Source organism: Calidris pugnax, unplaced genomic scaffold, assembly GCF_001431845.1.
Source record: "Calidris pugnax isolate Ruff unplaced genomic scaffold, ASM143184v1 scaffold111, whole genome shotgun sequence".
Taxonomy (NCBI): Eukaryota; Metazoa; Chordata; class Aves; order Charadriiformes; family Scolopacidae; genus Calidris; species Calidris pugnax.
Window position 1 is genome coordinate 5,245,612 of NW_015090872.1, and position 13,626 is coordinate 5,259,237.

Below are 13,626 nucleotides of genomic sequence, written 5' to 3' on the forward strand. Positions count from 1 at the left end.
TCCCTCCCTTCTTCCCTCCCTCCTTCTTTCCCTCCCTCCCTCCGCCGACGCCGCTTCCCCTCCCCTCCCCTCCCTGCAATTAAACCGCCAGACCCTGGGCAAGAGTCATCCCTGGCGGCGGAGGCCGGGGAGAAAGCCGGTCCCTGCAGACACACAAATTGGGCCTGATTCACCCCCGGGCCGTGACTAACCGCGGGGAGCCAAGGGAGAGGGGAAGGATGGAGCCTTTCTCCTCATCCCCCCTGGGCTGGGGAGGGAGGGGGCGGAGGGGGCAGCCCCCCGTGTGCCAGCAGGGCAAAGGGACACTGAGCTCCTTTGCGGGGGTCCCTGATGTCCCCGAGCTGGAGAGGGACGGGCACGTCCAGGGATGGAGATGCAGGGACCAAGGGTCCCCCCAAGTCTGCAGGCCCCCAGGGTGGCAGAGGGGGGTGGCTGTGCCCCGGGGTGGCTGGCAGTGGACTGAGGAGCTAAGCTCATAGCGCAGGGGGTGACGGGTCACGCCAGCCATCATGGTACCACGCCCCCCCCCCCAGTGCCTCTCACAGCCCAGTGACAATGGCACGTCCCCGGGTGCTGGTGGCACGTCCCCACCACTATCAGCAGGGAGCAGCCCTGTGGTGTGCGGTTTCCTGGGGCAAGGCTGGGGCAAACCCACAAGCACTATGGGGTGAGTCAGTGGGGGCAGATGGTGCGGGCAGGGCTGCGGTTGTGACCCCCCCGCACCGGGGTGACCCCCCTGTACCAGGGTGCCTGACAGATCATGCACTGCCCAGGGGAGCCGGGGAGGCTCTGCCCGCCTGTGGGGTACATGGCCAGGTGTGCTGTGGGGTCAGAGCCCCCCCATCCCTGCTCCCCACAGCTCTGCCAGTGCCCGCAGTCTCCCTGTTCCTGGGGTCCCCTGTCCCCACGCAGGCTGGCAGCCCTGAGGATGGTTCCTATCCCCCTCGCAATATGTGCCATCCCTCCTGTGCAGTACCTGCCCTCGATGACAGTGATGATGTCGTTCATCTGGATGTGCAGCTTGTCGGGCTCCTCAAAGTCCTGCAGTGCCCTCATGTCGGTGGGCTGGGCCTGGGGGGAGAGGGGTGTGAGGACAGGGGATGCAGCCCCCGACATCCATCCCTACCCTGTTTGGAGGCCAGACCCAGCCCCACACAGTAGAGCCCCAAAAATGGCCAAGGGACAGCATCATCACTCCCAGCCCCTCCTCTGCTGTGACATCCCTGGGGTGGGTGAGGGCAAGGTGGCATTCGGGGTCCTCTTGCTGTGACCATGTCACTGCCTGTGGGTTGCCTGGCCCAAGCCCCTCAACGTCACCTCCCATCTACCAGTAATGCTTGAACAGACCCAGTGGGAGGTGGGTGCTTGGCGCCCTGACCCCCTCCCTGCTCACCCACCTCCACCAAGAAGTCCCGCAGGGCCACGAAGGTGGGTCGGTCCTCAGGCTTGTGCGCCCAGCACTGCAGCATGACATTGTAGACATCCTGGGGACAGTCCTCGGGACGCGGCAGCCGCTCGCCCTCCTTGTCTATCTTGTGCAGGATCTATGGGGCAGGGAGTGCCGTCAGGTTGTCCCAGGTCCTCCCCAGCACTGCTGCAGCAAGGCAGGGTGGGGGGAGCAAGTCCCTGCTGTGCACCCACCTGGCTGCCATTGAGACCAATCCAAGGCTCCTGCCCATAGGTGAACATCTCCCAGAGGGTCACCCCGAACATCCAGGTGTCGCTGGCGTGGGAGAAGGTGCGCGTCTTCAGGCTCTCGGGAGCACACCTGTGTGGGGAAGAACATCAGCGTCAGGAGGCCGTGGGTGCTGCACACCCAGGTCCCCTCTCCCCAAGGCTCACCAGGCAAAAGGGACCTTGCGATGCTCCTGCATCACGTAGTGGTCATCATTTTTGGGCAGGGCCCGCATCAACCCGAAGTCCCCAATCTTGACCAGCTCGTTGGAGGCCAGCAGGATGTTGCGGGCAGCCAGGTCACGGTGGATGAAGCGCTTGGACTCCAGGTAGGCCATGCCCTTGGCCACCTGGATGGCATACTGGCAGAGGGTAGAGATGAGAAAATGGCCCTGGTTCTTCCGCAGGCGGTCCAGGAGGGAGCCCAGTGGGGCCAACTCTGTCACCTGCACCATGGGGAGGGGACAGAAGGTCAGTCAGGTCAGGGGCACCCTGGCTGGGCTGGTTCCCAGCCTTCTTGTGCCCCAATGGGGATGCCAGCAGAGGACTCGGGGTATTGAAGCAGCTTGGCTTTGATCACCCCGTCACGTGGGACTCTCCACGGGGTGGCATTGGGGACGGCCTTGGTTCCCCTCACTCACCATCTTCATAGGGTGGGAGAGCACCACACCGTAGAGGCGGATGAGGTTCCTGTGGTCCAGGGAGTGCATGGCGTTCACCTCCCGGATGAAGTCGTCCAGTGCCTCCGGCTGGCTCAGCACGTCCGTCTTGAGGCATTTCACTGCCACGTTCAGCTACGGCCAAAGCGGGGATGAGCCCCGAAGTGTCTTATCCCCTGGGTGGTCCCACTGCCCGGCTCCCCCCACCACCACCAGCCCCTCACCGTCTTGCCGGCGGGTGTGCACCACTCGCCGCGACGCACGACGCCGAAGGAGCCATCGCCCAGCTTCTCGAAGAGCGAGAGGTCCCGCTCCCGTACGAGGCAGGTGAGGGAGTGCTGGCCCCCAGCTTCGGGGGGTGGCGGCGTGGGGGGCTTGCGGAAGGTGCTCTGGGGCTGGGGTGGCAGCTCCGACTCAGGGCGCTTCCCGCTGAACACCTGCAGGACATGGAGGCAGGTGAGACGTGGGCATGGAGATGCTCCAAGCCCTTGGTTCTGCCAGTGAGCGCTGTCAGGATGGCTCCCTGCCTGGGCTGTACACTCTGGAACCAAACGATGACCCCTAACTGGGTGATTGCCCAGGGCAGGCTCTGCTCCTCCATCTGCCTGCTTGTTGAATGGTAATTCCTGTGGAGGGAAGGGGTTGTGCTTCTCACAGCAGCCCCGGCAAACCAGGGGCTGGAGGGCCCTGGGCACTCCTTGGCCAGGCTGCAGCCACACGATGTGCCTGGGCATGAAGCCAAGAGAAACATCCAGCTTGGGCCGAGTGCGGTGACACATCCCTGCAGCCACTGCCAGCCCAGAGGGGACATGGACAGGCTCTCCCTCCTTCTCCCCAAGCTGGACCGATGATGTGCCCCATGGGAGATGGGGGTTGATCCCAGCCTCAGCAGCCAGGACCCCTGCAGGGTGTGTGGGGGCTGGTCCCAGCATGTGGCCGGGGTGGGAGGTAGCATTTCTGTGCCGGGTGCAAGGCTGAGTAGCCTTCTATATAAAGCCTGTCCCAGCCCAGATGAGTCACACAGGGGAGAGGCCACGACCCAGCACCCAGCTGGCAAGTGTCCTGCTCTTTTGGGGGGTGCAAGGTGCTGGGGGTGCCAGGGAGGCAGCAGTATCAGCTTTGAAGGAGATGGCATCAGGGGCACACATGAGCATCCCAAGGTCCCCTGCCCTGCTGTGCCCTCAGCCTGCAGGCACAAGGCTGTGTCCCCTCACCAGGGTGGGCAGGGGACCAGGCAGCGCTGCTGCCCACAGATCTGGCTGGGGTGAGATACACAGGCTCTGTGGCTCGTTAGCTGCAAACGAGTTTCCTGGTAAAGAGGCAAATGAATTTCCCAAGTGCCAGGGTGGCAGGGCCATCCTTCACTGGGAAGTGAGCCAGGAGCCTGTGTGGGATCAAGACACTGCTGGCAGGGCATGTGTGGCAGGGACCTGCCAGCCCCCAGAATCTGGTGGTGTGGGGAGAGCATGGGGAAGTGGAGAAGAGCATGGGGAGAGGCCCAGCTCCTCCTGCCTGCTTCAGTGTCCCTGTCACACTGCCCCTCTCCCATCCTTACCTTGCTCATCCAGGACTTCCTCTTGCACATGGCTTTCCTCCGCTTCACCGCCTCCCACAGCCGCCGCTGGCCTACAGGACACGGGGACACAGTGACTGTCACTGACCCAGCACGGGCTGGGGGTCTCCTCCAGACCCACGGACCACGTGCTCCTCTGGGCTCCCCAAAAGATGCTGTGCAGCCAGCGGGGAGTATGGGAGGGAAGCGGGGGGAGATTTAAGGAGGGGGGACATACGCACCGGGGCGTCCCATGCCGATCTTCTCGAGATCCTCATTTTTGACGTACTCGAAGTGGGAGAGGCGGGTGACGTTGAGCTCATCCCGGATGCGCAGAAAGTACTGCTGCAGCTGCAGCTCGGTGAGCAGCTCCAGCAGCCAGTCCGTGCCCTCCTCCGCCTGCATGCTACAGCTCAGCCTCTGCCGGGACACCGCGCCAGGTTATGGGGGACTCTGCCCTGCTCCTCTCTGCCCCATCACCCCCCGGGGGGAGTCACCCACAGGGGCTGAAGCCAAGGCTGCGGTGCTGCCTGGGTTGGGTGTGAGGGATGCTTGCAGGACTCATCTCCTGAGCCCATCCCCAGCTGCCCAGGGGGTTGGGAGAAGCACCCCACCAGCAGGACCCCTGGGGATGGGCAGGGACCTCCACTCTGCCCTGTCGTGCCCATAGAAACACCAGCCCATCCCTCTGCTCCAGCAAGGGCTGTCCCCAGGCAGTGGTGCCAGGGACACAGCCTCAGGACGGACATGCCCGGCAACAGCTCCCAGCTAAGGAGCATCCCATGCCTGGTCCCATGCTTGCCAGGCTCCCTTTGCCCAGCTGGAGGGGCTGGTCAGAAAGGGGACAGCTGTCCCCAGCCGGGACAGCCACCTCAGCACTGCCACTTGGCCACCTGGCATCCCCACACACTTGGCCAGCCTGAAGCACAGACACACAGTGGGTCTCCTCTGCCACGCGTGGTGGCACCTCACCAGGTGGTCACAGGGACATCAGGGCCTCTGGGGGGTCCTGGTGCCCCCAGGGCTGAGGCACAAGGCACCCCAGTGCTGCTGGCACCACCCCCCTAGTTGTGCGAGGGCACGGAGAGGGAGGGGATGCAGCCATGTCTCACCCACGGTCCCCCGTGCACCCCCTAAACGTGTCTCCCCCCGCTCCCCATCCTTGCCTGCTGACCCACATCTCCCCGCTTTCTGGGAAGGGACACAGGACCCCCCCCACCCTGGCCCCACAGCAGGGCAGCCCCCTTCATCCTCTCCTTCCCCCCCCCCCAGGAGACGACGTGGCTCCCAGCGTCTTCGCCCCCCTGCGCTCGGGTCCCTTGGCTGCGTCACCGCAATTACAACCCTCGGCACCGGGCTAAAAATACGGCGGGTGCGGCGAGCGCGCGGGGGCGCGCGGGGCGAAAGCAGCCGCCGAGCCTTCGGCGTGGGGACGGCGGGTGCCCTGCCCGCCAGGCGGTGGGGACGGAGCCGGGTGACAGCCAGCGGAGGGTCTGCCTGGGCCGGGGGTCGGGTGGACACTTACTCGGTAGAGGCGGAAGCGGGTGAGGAAGGGGAAGGATCGGCGCAAAGCCTGGAAGCGTCGCATCCTGCCTGGCTGCCTGGCACCGCCGATGTCCCTTCCCTGGCGTCCCACGGCACAGCCTGCTCAGCGCAGCCGGGGCACACGCAGCCCCGCCATCGGGGCTACAGAGATGCCCCCCAGACTCGCCAGGCCCATTTATCCCCCCCCCCCGCTTCCCCGGAGCGGGCAGGGGGGCTCGGGGCGTCCGTCAGCCGGAGGCAGGCTGTGGCTCTCCCCCTCCTTCCGTCCGGCTCTCGATGCTCCCGGACGGCCCTCCTCTTCCCCAACGCAACGGGGCCGGGGCGGGGGGGGTGGCGGCAGGCAGGGCTGGGGGTCACCCCCCCAGCTGCAGCCGCTTCCTGGGGACCCCCAGCCGGCAGCGGGGTTCGGTCCCAGCCGGCTGCTCGCCCAGCGCTCTCCGGGAGGGGTTATTTTCGGCCGGGGCTGGGACGCGAGCCCAGGGGGCCGGGCTCCCATCAATGTGCCGCTTTCTCCCTTGTTCGGCGGGCTCCGGCAGCTGGGAGCCCGGACCCCCGCTCCCATTTCCATGGAAACTCGCCTTGGCCTTGGGAAACGCTCCCGGGACTCAGTTTCCCCCCCAGGAAGCGGGGAGGGAGGAAGAGGAGACATCCGGCTCTCCGCTCCCCAACCGAGGCCACAGGCATGACGCCAGGGCGATGAGCACTGCGGGGGGGGGAGCTTCTGGCTTGGGAAACGAAGCCGCTGCCCAGCTGCCAGCTCCAGTGGGGCTCTGCCATGGGGTGCCACCAGCACCCGGGGGCTCGCTCCCCTTCCCCACCGCTGTTGTCCACCCGTGGGTTCCCCGGGGAGAACAGCTGGCCACGCCAGCTGCTGCGGCGTGAGAGAGGAAAGACCTGCAGCAACCTCTCGCTGCATCCCCCGCCTGCCCAGCCCCCCCAAACTGTGGCCACCGCTGTGCTGGGGGGGCAGCTGGGAGGGGGTTAAGCACATCCCCAGGCTCAGAGAAGCCTCTGCTGTGGCTTCCACCACCCCACCGGGATCCCGGCTGGCACCCGGCAGCGCAGGGCACAACAAGCCCATTGACTGGGGACACCCGGGCACGGTGCCCTCGGCACCAACCTCTGCCACGCGCCAGCTCCCCCCTCCCTGGCCCAGGGGACACCGGGGATGTGGGGGGTTCCCTGCCCTGAAACACTGCATCACCCTCATCAGCCGGTACTGGCACCCACTGGGACTGGTGTGCTGCCTCCTGCACCCCAGCCTGCCTCCTGTGCCCCCAAACCCTGGGTGAGGATGCCCAGTTCAGTGCCCACACTGGGAATACTGGTATCCAAAAGGCAACAGGGAGACTCAGCCTCTCCCGTTGTGCTGGGGGAGGCTCTGTGCCTCAGTTTCCCTCTCTGTGAAAGACCCACAGGCGCAGGGGGCGACACCAAAACCTTGGCTCCAAGACGGGCAGAGCTCTGCCAGCAAAACCCCATCCTGGAGGGGGTCACAGATGCCCGTCCAGGGCCCGTGACCCAGCGGGTGGGCAAAGACCCCTGATGCAGGTGCCACTCGGTACCCTGTGCCCCGCACACACGCCATGCTGTGTGCACCCACCCCTGCATCCCCCAGGGATGCTCTCTACGTGCACCCAGGCTCATGCACGGGCGGTGACGAATCTCACGTGCACCCTGGGACCACACAGGCGCAACCCCCAGCACCCCCGCGCGCCTCCCGCCACCTGCACAACCGCAGCCGCCCCCCCACGCACACGTCACCTCCGCGCCCCCACCTTACATCTACCGCCCCCCCCGGCTGCACCTGCGCAAACACACACACACACCGGCGCCGCACAGCCGCCGGCACCCCACCACCGGCCCGCTCCCCCCCGCCTCCGCCTGACGCACACCTGGAGCCGCCCGCGCCCCCACTCGCCCAGGGGTGCCCACCCCCGGGATGGCATGCTCCTGGGTCTCCGTGCTCGCCCAGCATCACACACGGCCACGCCACCCCGCCTGAGCTGGCACACAGGGTGACCAACCCCCCAAATCACTCCCACCCACAACGACACCCCAGCCAGCACCCATCCTACACCCTGAGGCATCTGCACCCTCCACATGTTCCTCCCCTCCCTCCCCAACACCTTCATGCACAGCCTGACACCCCCCCAGTGACGCGCCCACATGCAGATGGCAGCCTGCAGGGCCACCACCCTGTGACAGACACCATGCCCCCCCTCCCCGAGCTGTGCCAGGCCTGGCCAAGCCGCGTCGCTGCACATCGTTCCCCCGTGCCTCAGTTTCCCCAGCGAGACGGAACAGGCAGCCCCACTTCTGTGGGTCAGGATGGGAGCGCAGCCATGCAGGGGGGTACTGTCCCCATGCCACCCCAGATGCCAGGGGGTACCGCGACTGCCAGAGAGGGGACATGCCATGCAGGGGGACTCCCAGCCCCATGCCAGCTGCTGACCCACACCCCACAGCGTGACCCTGCCCTTCGTGGGGACACCCAGTCCAGCTGAGCGCTCCCCACTGCTCCCCCCGCACCGGCTCCCCCCGCACTGACCCGCCGGCACGGCATGCCGGGGACGATGTCCTGCTGGGGGGACGGCATGGGGCGCCCGCGGCCCGGCTGCAGGACCCGCTGCCCGGTGCTGTCCGAGAAACTGTGGGGCAGGGGGCCGAGCATCTCCTCCTCCTCCTCGGCGCTGCTCAGGCGCTGGTAGTCGCATCTCTCGCCCATGGCCGGGGTGGCGATGGTGGCTGTGGCGCGGCGGCGAGCGGGGGGCTCTGCGGAGACGCCCGCCCCTGCCTGGGGGTGGCGAGGGCTGGAGCCGGGCGCGGGATCACATGGCAGAAAGTTGCTGCAGTTCCGGAAAACAGCAAGAGGGTGAAGGTGACCGCAACCGTGATGGAGGGGAGGAGGGGGATGGAGGGATGCAGAGGAGATGGGGAAAGGAGAAGGTTGGTGGGGGGGGCAGCCCCTCAAATCGCTGGTCCTCACCCCAATCCCAGCCTGGCACCGCGGTCTTCCTCCCGGCTCAGCAGCCCAACTGCCCGCCTGCTGTCCCCGCTCCGGCACCCGAGCAGAGAGGCGGTGGCATCGCTGCCAGCCCCAGCACCACGCTCGCAGCCCCCTTCTCCCCCCACCCCGGCACAGCGCAGCCCGCCAGCGGGGATGCGGCGCAGGCAGCCGGGCGGAGGAGAAGGAGGAAGAGGAGGATGAGGGGGGAGCATCGTCCAGCAGCCAGGGCTCTGTGGCAAGCGGGGTGGGTGAGGAGGCACTGTAACCCCCTCCTGCGCACCTGCGGAGGGGTGGGGGGGCTCTAGGGCTGGCTGCATCCCCAGCATCCCTCCCAATTCCCTGCGCCGGCAGAGGGGGATGGGATGCGCTGGGAAGATGGCTGCTCCGCAGCGACCCAGCGGCGCTGGCGCAGGCACAGCAGGGCCTAGAGAGCAGCCAGGCTCCAGCGGGTACTGCCGGGATGGGGGCCCAGTGTGCCCCCCCGGGAGGACTCCTCCCGGGATCAATCCTCTCCCCTCCACCTCCTCGCAGTGAAGCTGGGGGTCTCCTAAACCTCTGCCGAGCGCTGCACCAGGCACAGCCCCCAGCGCTGGCAGGTGGCACTGGGAAGCCACCTCCCTGGATGGGGAACCCCCCCACCCACACATGGGGACTGGCTTGTACCCCAACACTGCCTGGCCACGGCCCCCCCATCTCTGAGCTGCAGGGGGGCTGAAATTGGGGAGGGGGGACCTTCAGCCCCCCTGGGATCTGCCTGCCCTTCGGGGCACAGCACAGCCCCCAGGGACCAATTTGCTCCTCATGCCAACGCCACAGGGCATGATGCCTGATGTCCTGACCCCCAGAAGTGTCTCCACGACCCCCCACCCCACTGCTCCCCCGCCATCCCTCAAGATCCCGGTGCAGCCGGAGGAGTGACGCCAGGCTGTGCCCGAGCAGGGGGCATGAGCCCACCCTGCTCCCCCCCTCCCTAGAGAAACACCCCCAATCTCGGGGGGCACCCGCCCTGGCTCAGGGGGCGGGGGGCAGGCAGGGGCAGCCCCTCGGCGGCTCCTCCTGCCATACCACGGAGGTGAGCTCAGCCGGGGCAGGCCGAGCCCGCGGCGTGGGAGCAGCGAGAGCCGCCCCCGCGCACGGCCCGCCGGCGTCACCGCGCTGGCACGCCACGGGCCGGTGACTGATGCACGTGCTATGCCACCTTCCCTCCGGCCCCAGCTGCCCCAAAACCCTCGCCAGCCTACCCCAGGAGAGCCATGATGCTCCCCCCTCAAGCCGAGAGGGGACAACTCCTGTCCCCACAGCCCCAGGCATCGGATTCAGGTCACCCTCCCTACATGTCAGGTCCTCCTGTCCCACCCAGGCTTCAGCTGAAGCCCAAACGACGAGGTCCCCTGTGAGGGGACAGATGGCATCACGCCATGCCACCCCTGATCCACCTGCCTGCGACTCCCACCCCAGGGGGGCTCCCACCACAATGACAGCTGCTGGATGGGGCACACCATCCCCTGGCCCCCCAGCGTGGTGACAGTCACACTGACCACAGGGTGTCCCTCCCCTCCGTAGGGACACCAGACCTCCCCAGCCCTCTGGGACACCACGCTTGGCCTCACATCCCTTCCAGCATCCCTGGGGACATTGCATCCCCCATGCCCTGCGCCCACCACCCTGCACCCTGGGGAGCGGCGGGTCCCCAAAACAAGCTCCCAGAGGAGGACAGGGTCCCCCCACTCACCTCCGGCACATCACCCCGCTCGCTGTCACAGCCCGCCTGCCACCTTCCTGGTGGCCGTGTCACCTGGAAGTGATCTCACCGGCTGTGGCGGCAGCGGGGCCGGCTGTGGCGGCACCCGGGCTGGCTCGTTCAGCCCTGGCGGGGCCCCCGGGGCGGCCCCAAATTGCGGTGACACACTCCCGGTCCCGGCGGCCGCGGCGCAGGCGTGCGGGCACGCACATACCCACGCGTACACACGCACCCCACTCCCACCAGAGACGGCTGCAGCCTGCCTCCTCCTGCCACCCACCCCCTGGGGACCATCCCCGGCCCCTCATGGGTTGCACCACCCCACTCTGGCCCCATGGACCCCATACCGGTGGGTGTTTCGCCTCCCTCGGCGCTGCCGTATGATGCTGCTCGCTCAGCCAGCTCGGGCAAGCGGGAGGTCTCGGGGGGCCGGCACGGAGGGTGGGTGACCCCCGTGGTGGAGGAGGCCGGGGGGGCCGGGGTGCCAGCTTGCCCCCCGCTGCTGTCTCCGTGCTCCCGGAGCCTGACCCCATGGTTGGATCCCACCGGCCAGCACAGAGCGTCCCCGACCCCGAGCTGCTGCCCGACAGCAGTGGCCGCTCGGGGAGGAGAGACGCAGCCAGGCAGGGGGGGCCCCCACCCCGGCAGAGCCCGGCGCAACCCCAATCCCCTCCCTAAGCCTCTTTCCTCTGCTAAATCCCCTCCGCAGGTCGTGCCGGGGCGAGCTGAGCCTGCCCGGTGCCTCCCGGCTCCCTGGCGCAGGCAGGGGACAGGCAGGAATTGCTGACCCCACAGCCGACCCCCACCTCAGCCCCAAGCTCTTCACCAAGGGAGGGACGCAGCGCAGTGTTTTAGGGGGCGAGCAGGCAAAGCAACACCCCCCCGGCACCCACAGCGCCCTGCCCACCCTCAGCTCCATGCCCAGGGGCAGTGCTGGGGAGGGGGAGAGGGCAGCAGGCTTGATGTCACCAAGCCTTGGTGTCACCGACCCTAGGGACACTGCCACCCTGCCCCAGTGCGAGGCTGGTTGGCACCCCCTGGCCCCCGTGCTCCTCTCACCTGGGCCACGGTGGCGGTGCTGTGGGGGTCGCCGTGAGCTGGGTGGTGTGCGAGGGGACACGGCGTCAGGGCTCAGCCATGGGGCTGGCAGGGCTGTGGTGACACCAGCCGCGGGGTCCCCCTGGGGCAAAACGGGAAGGAGAGGTCAGGATGGGCCCCCCAGCTTGGCACCCCGTGGTCTGCCCACCCCGGACCCTCCAGACTCCCTGGGGGCTAAGGGAATGTCTCCCTGCACCCATGTACCTCCTGCCCAGGCTGAAAGAGCCTTTGTGGGCTTTGCCCCTGGTCCTGGCAGGGAAGCCGGGGGGGGCACTAGCACAAGCCCTGGGTCCAAATGGCCCCTCTGCCCTGTGGGTGCTGCCAGCGATACCTCCATCCCCACAGCGCTGCAGGACGTGCCCTCGGAGCGGCTGGCAGCTGGCACAAAATGAGTTTGCCAGGTCTCAGGCCAGACAGGCACGAAGCCACATCCAGTCCCGCAGCATCTTCCCCTCGGTGCTGGGAGCAGGGGAGGTGGGACCCCCGGAGCTGGCGGGGGTGAAGGCTAAACCCCCCCGCCTCCCCAGCACCAGAGCGGAGCAGAGCCCTGGCCAGACCATCCAGCATCTGCTGGTCATTAGCACTAATTGACAGCAGCCTAATTAGCCAGGCAGCATCGCTCAGGCAGTGCCCCCCTGGGGCCGCTCAGCAGAAGGCAAGACTTTCTCCTTCAAGCCCTCCTATCCCAGCAGGGGCTGCGTGTGGGGCAGAGCCCCCTCCTGCCCCCCAAAACCCACACGAGTGGATAATGGCCCCCAGAATGTTCTGCCCCAGCTGGCTACCATCCCTCGTGGGCACGACTGGAGCAAAAACCCCGGTGCTCCAGGGGCAGGATGGAGCCTCTCGGGGTGTGTGTGTGGGAAACTGAGGCACAGAGCAAGGTCTGGTCCACAGTGTGGCTGGGACAGGGCTTGGCTACAAGCCCCCAGTGGTTCCTGGTCCTGTGGGGACCCATCTGCCCACGGATGCCCCCCATGCCCTGGGGGAGGCTGAGTCATGGTGGGACAGCAGGCTGCCAGCTGCCTGAGAAGAAGGGAGGCATCGCCAGCCCCCCCCAGCCATACCCACAATACCCTGCCGGCAGGGCTGGCCCACGCCCTGCACTAACGAATACCAGGCTAACGAGGCCCCGGGTAGCTCCAGGGGTTGGTAACAGGTTGCACAGCCCAAACGGCCCCCACCCTGCACCCCAAGGCCTCGGGGCGCCAGGCTGGGGGGTGCAGAGGCTGTTTCAGCCCCGCTCCCTGTGGGGAGCAACGGGCTCGGGGCCAGCGGCGGGAGCAGGGCTGCAGCCCAGGGTGGTCCCATGGCACCCAGGGTCCATCCTGGACCCTCTCCCTAAAGAGGGGAGCGCACACCTGCCCAGAGACACCCCTCCGGGCATGTCACATTTCATGAAGAGTTTTGCAAAGCCCCGCGCTGAAAAACTTTTGTTCGAGGGCTTTGCCCTGAGCAGGCTGAGAAAAGTCGGGGGGGATGCACAACCCCACAGCACCTGATGAGAGGGGGGACCCCACCTCGTGGGGCGGCGAGATGATGCCGGGAGCACCCCGGGGAACGTTGCGCCAGGGAGGCGGGTGCGTGGGGAAGCACCAGCGCCGGGCTCTGCCCCGGCCTGTCCTGCCCAGATGGCCCAGGCGGCTCCGTGGGCAGAGACGCTGCCCCTGCCCGGCCTCCTCCATCCACCTCCAAGCCCCCCCTTCCCCAGCTTGCAGAGCGGGGCGAGGGGGGTCCGACCATGCCAGAAGAAGCCAAGCCAAGTCCTCCCGGCAAGGTGGGATCCTCACCGAGGCTGTCGGTGCCACCTTACCCAGTTTTAACTGAAAGGATTTATTAAAAATAAAAACAAACCCGACAAAGACGGAGGCTCCCCCTCCCTCTACCTCACCACTGCCGCTGTGGGTCTGGGCAGCAGCAGGGCCACCCCGAGGCGCGGGGCCTGGCCCCGGGAGGACAAGGATCCTCTGTTCGGCGCCGGAGCTCCCACGAGCCCGGGGAAGAGGAAGAGTCCAGCAAAGCCGCCTTTTTCTCCAGGAAAATAAAAACCTTCCCCCGGCTTCCGCCGCAGTTTCGAGGCGGTTCAATAGCACCGGGCGCCCACTCGCACCAGGCCCCCGGCAGGCGGGAGCAAAGAGGAGGGGGGTAAGGGGGAAGGTCGGGTGTGCTTGCCAGCTTGGGGGCTCAGCAGCCCCGCAGTGCCCGGGCACGCCGGCAGCCCGCAGTGCTGCAGGGCACGGTGCCAGCAGTGCCCAGTGAGGCGCAGCGGGCACACGCCGACCCGGGCAGCGCTGCAGAGCCAAAACCCTGAACCTTTCCCCCCCGCCGCCATCACCCCAAGCTTACTTTG

At 67.3% G+C, this 13,626-nt stretch overlaps 1 protein-coding gene across 3 annotated transcripts in view; it reads right to left on the reverse strand.

The window, feature by feature from the left end:
• The window catches only part of TNK2 (tyrosine kinase, non-receptor, 2), a 16,328-nt gene extending 7,076 nt beyond the window's left edge, over positions 1 to 9,252 (reverse strand). Inside the window, exons 1-10 of one of the 3 annotated variants that reach the window (XM_014945994.1) lie at positions 8,420 to 9,252; positions 7,982 to 8,279; positions 4,128 to 4,305; positions 3,889 to 3,959; positions 2,558 to 2,770; positions 2,316 to 2,468; positions 1,843 to 2,120; positions 1,642 to 1,768; positions 1,398 to 1,544; positions 977 to 1,071 (exon numbers count right to left, since the gene is read on the reverse strand). In XM_014945994.1, the coding sequence (XP_014801480.1) occupies positions 977 to 1,071; positions 1,398 to 1,544; positions 1,642 to 1,768; positions 1,843 to 2,120; positions 2,316 to 2,468; positions 2,558 to 2,770; positions 3,889 to 3,959; positions 4,128 to 4,305; positions 7,982 to 8,279; positions 8,420 to 9,087 (2,228 nt within the window). In that variant the 5' untranslated portion in view covers positions 9,088 to 9,252. Of the gene's footprint in view, positions 1 to 976; positions 1,072 to 1,397; positions 1,545 to 1,641; positions 1,769 to 1,842; positions 2,121 to 2,315; positions 2,469 to 2,557; positions 2,771 to 3,888; positions 3,960 to 4,127; positions 4,306 to 7,981; positions 8,292 to 8,419 lie in introns of those variants that run through there. The other 2 variants (XM_014945995.1, XM_014945993.1) reach the window with 2 other exon arrangements.
• Between the last annotated feature and the right edge of the window lie 4,374 nt (positions 9,253 to 13,626).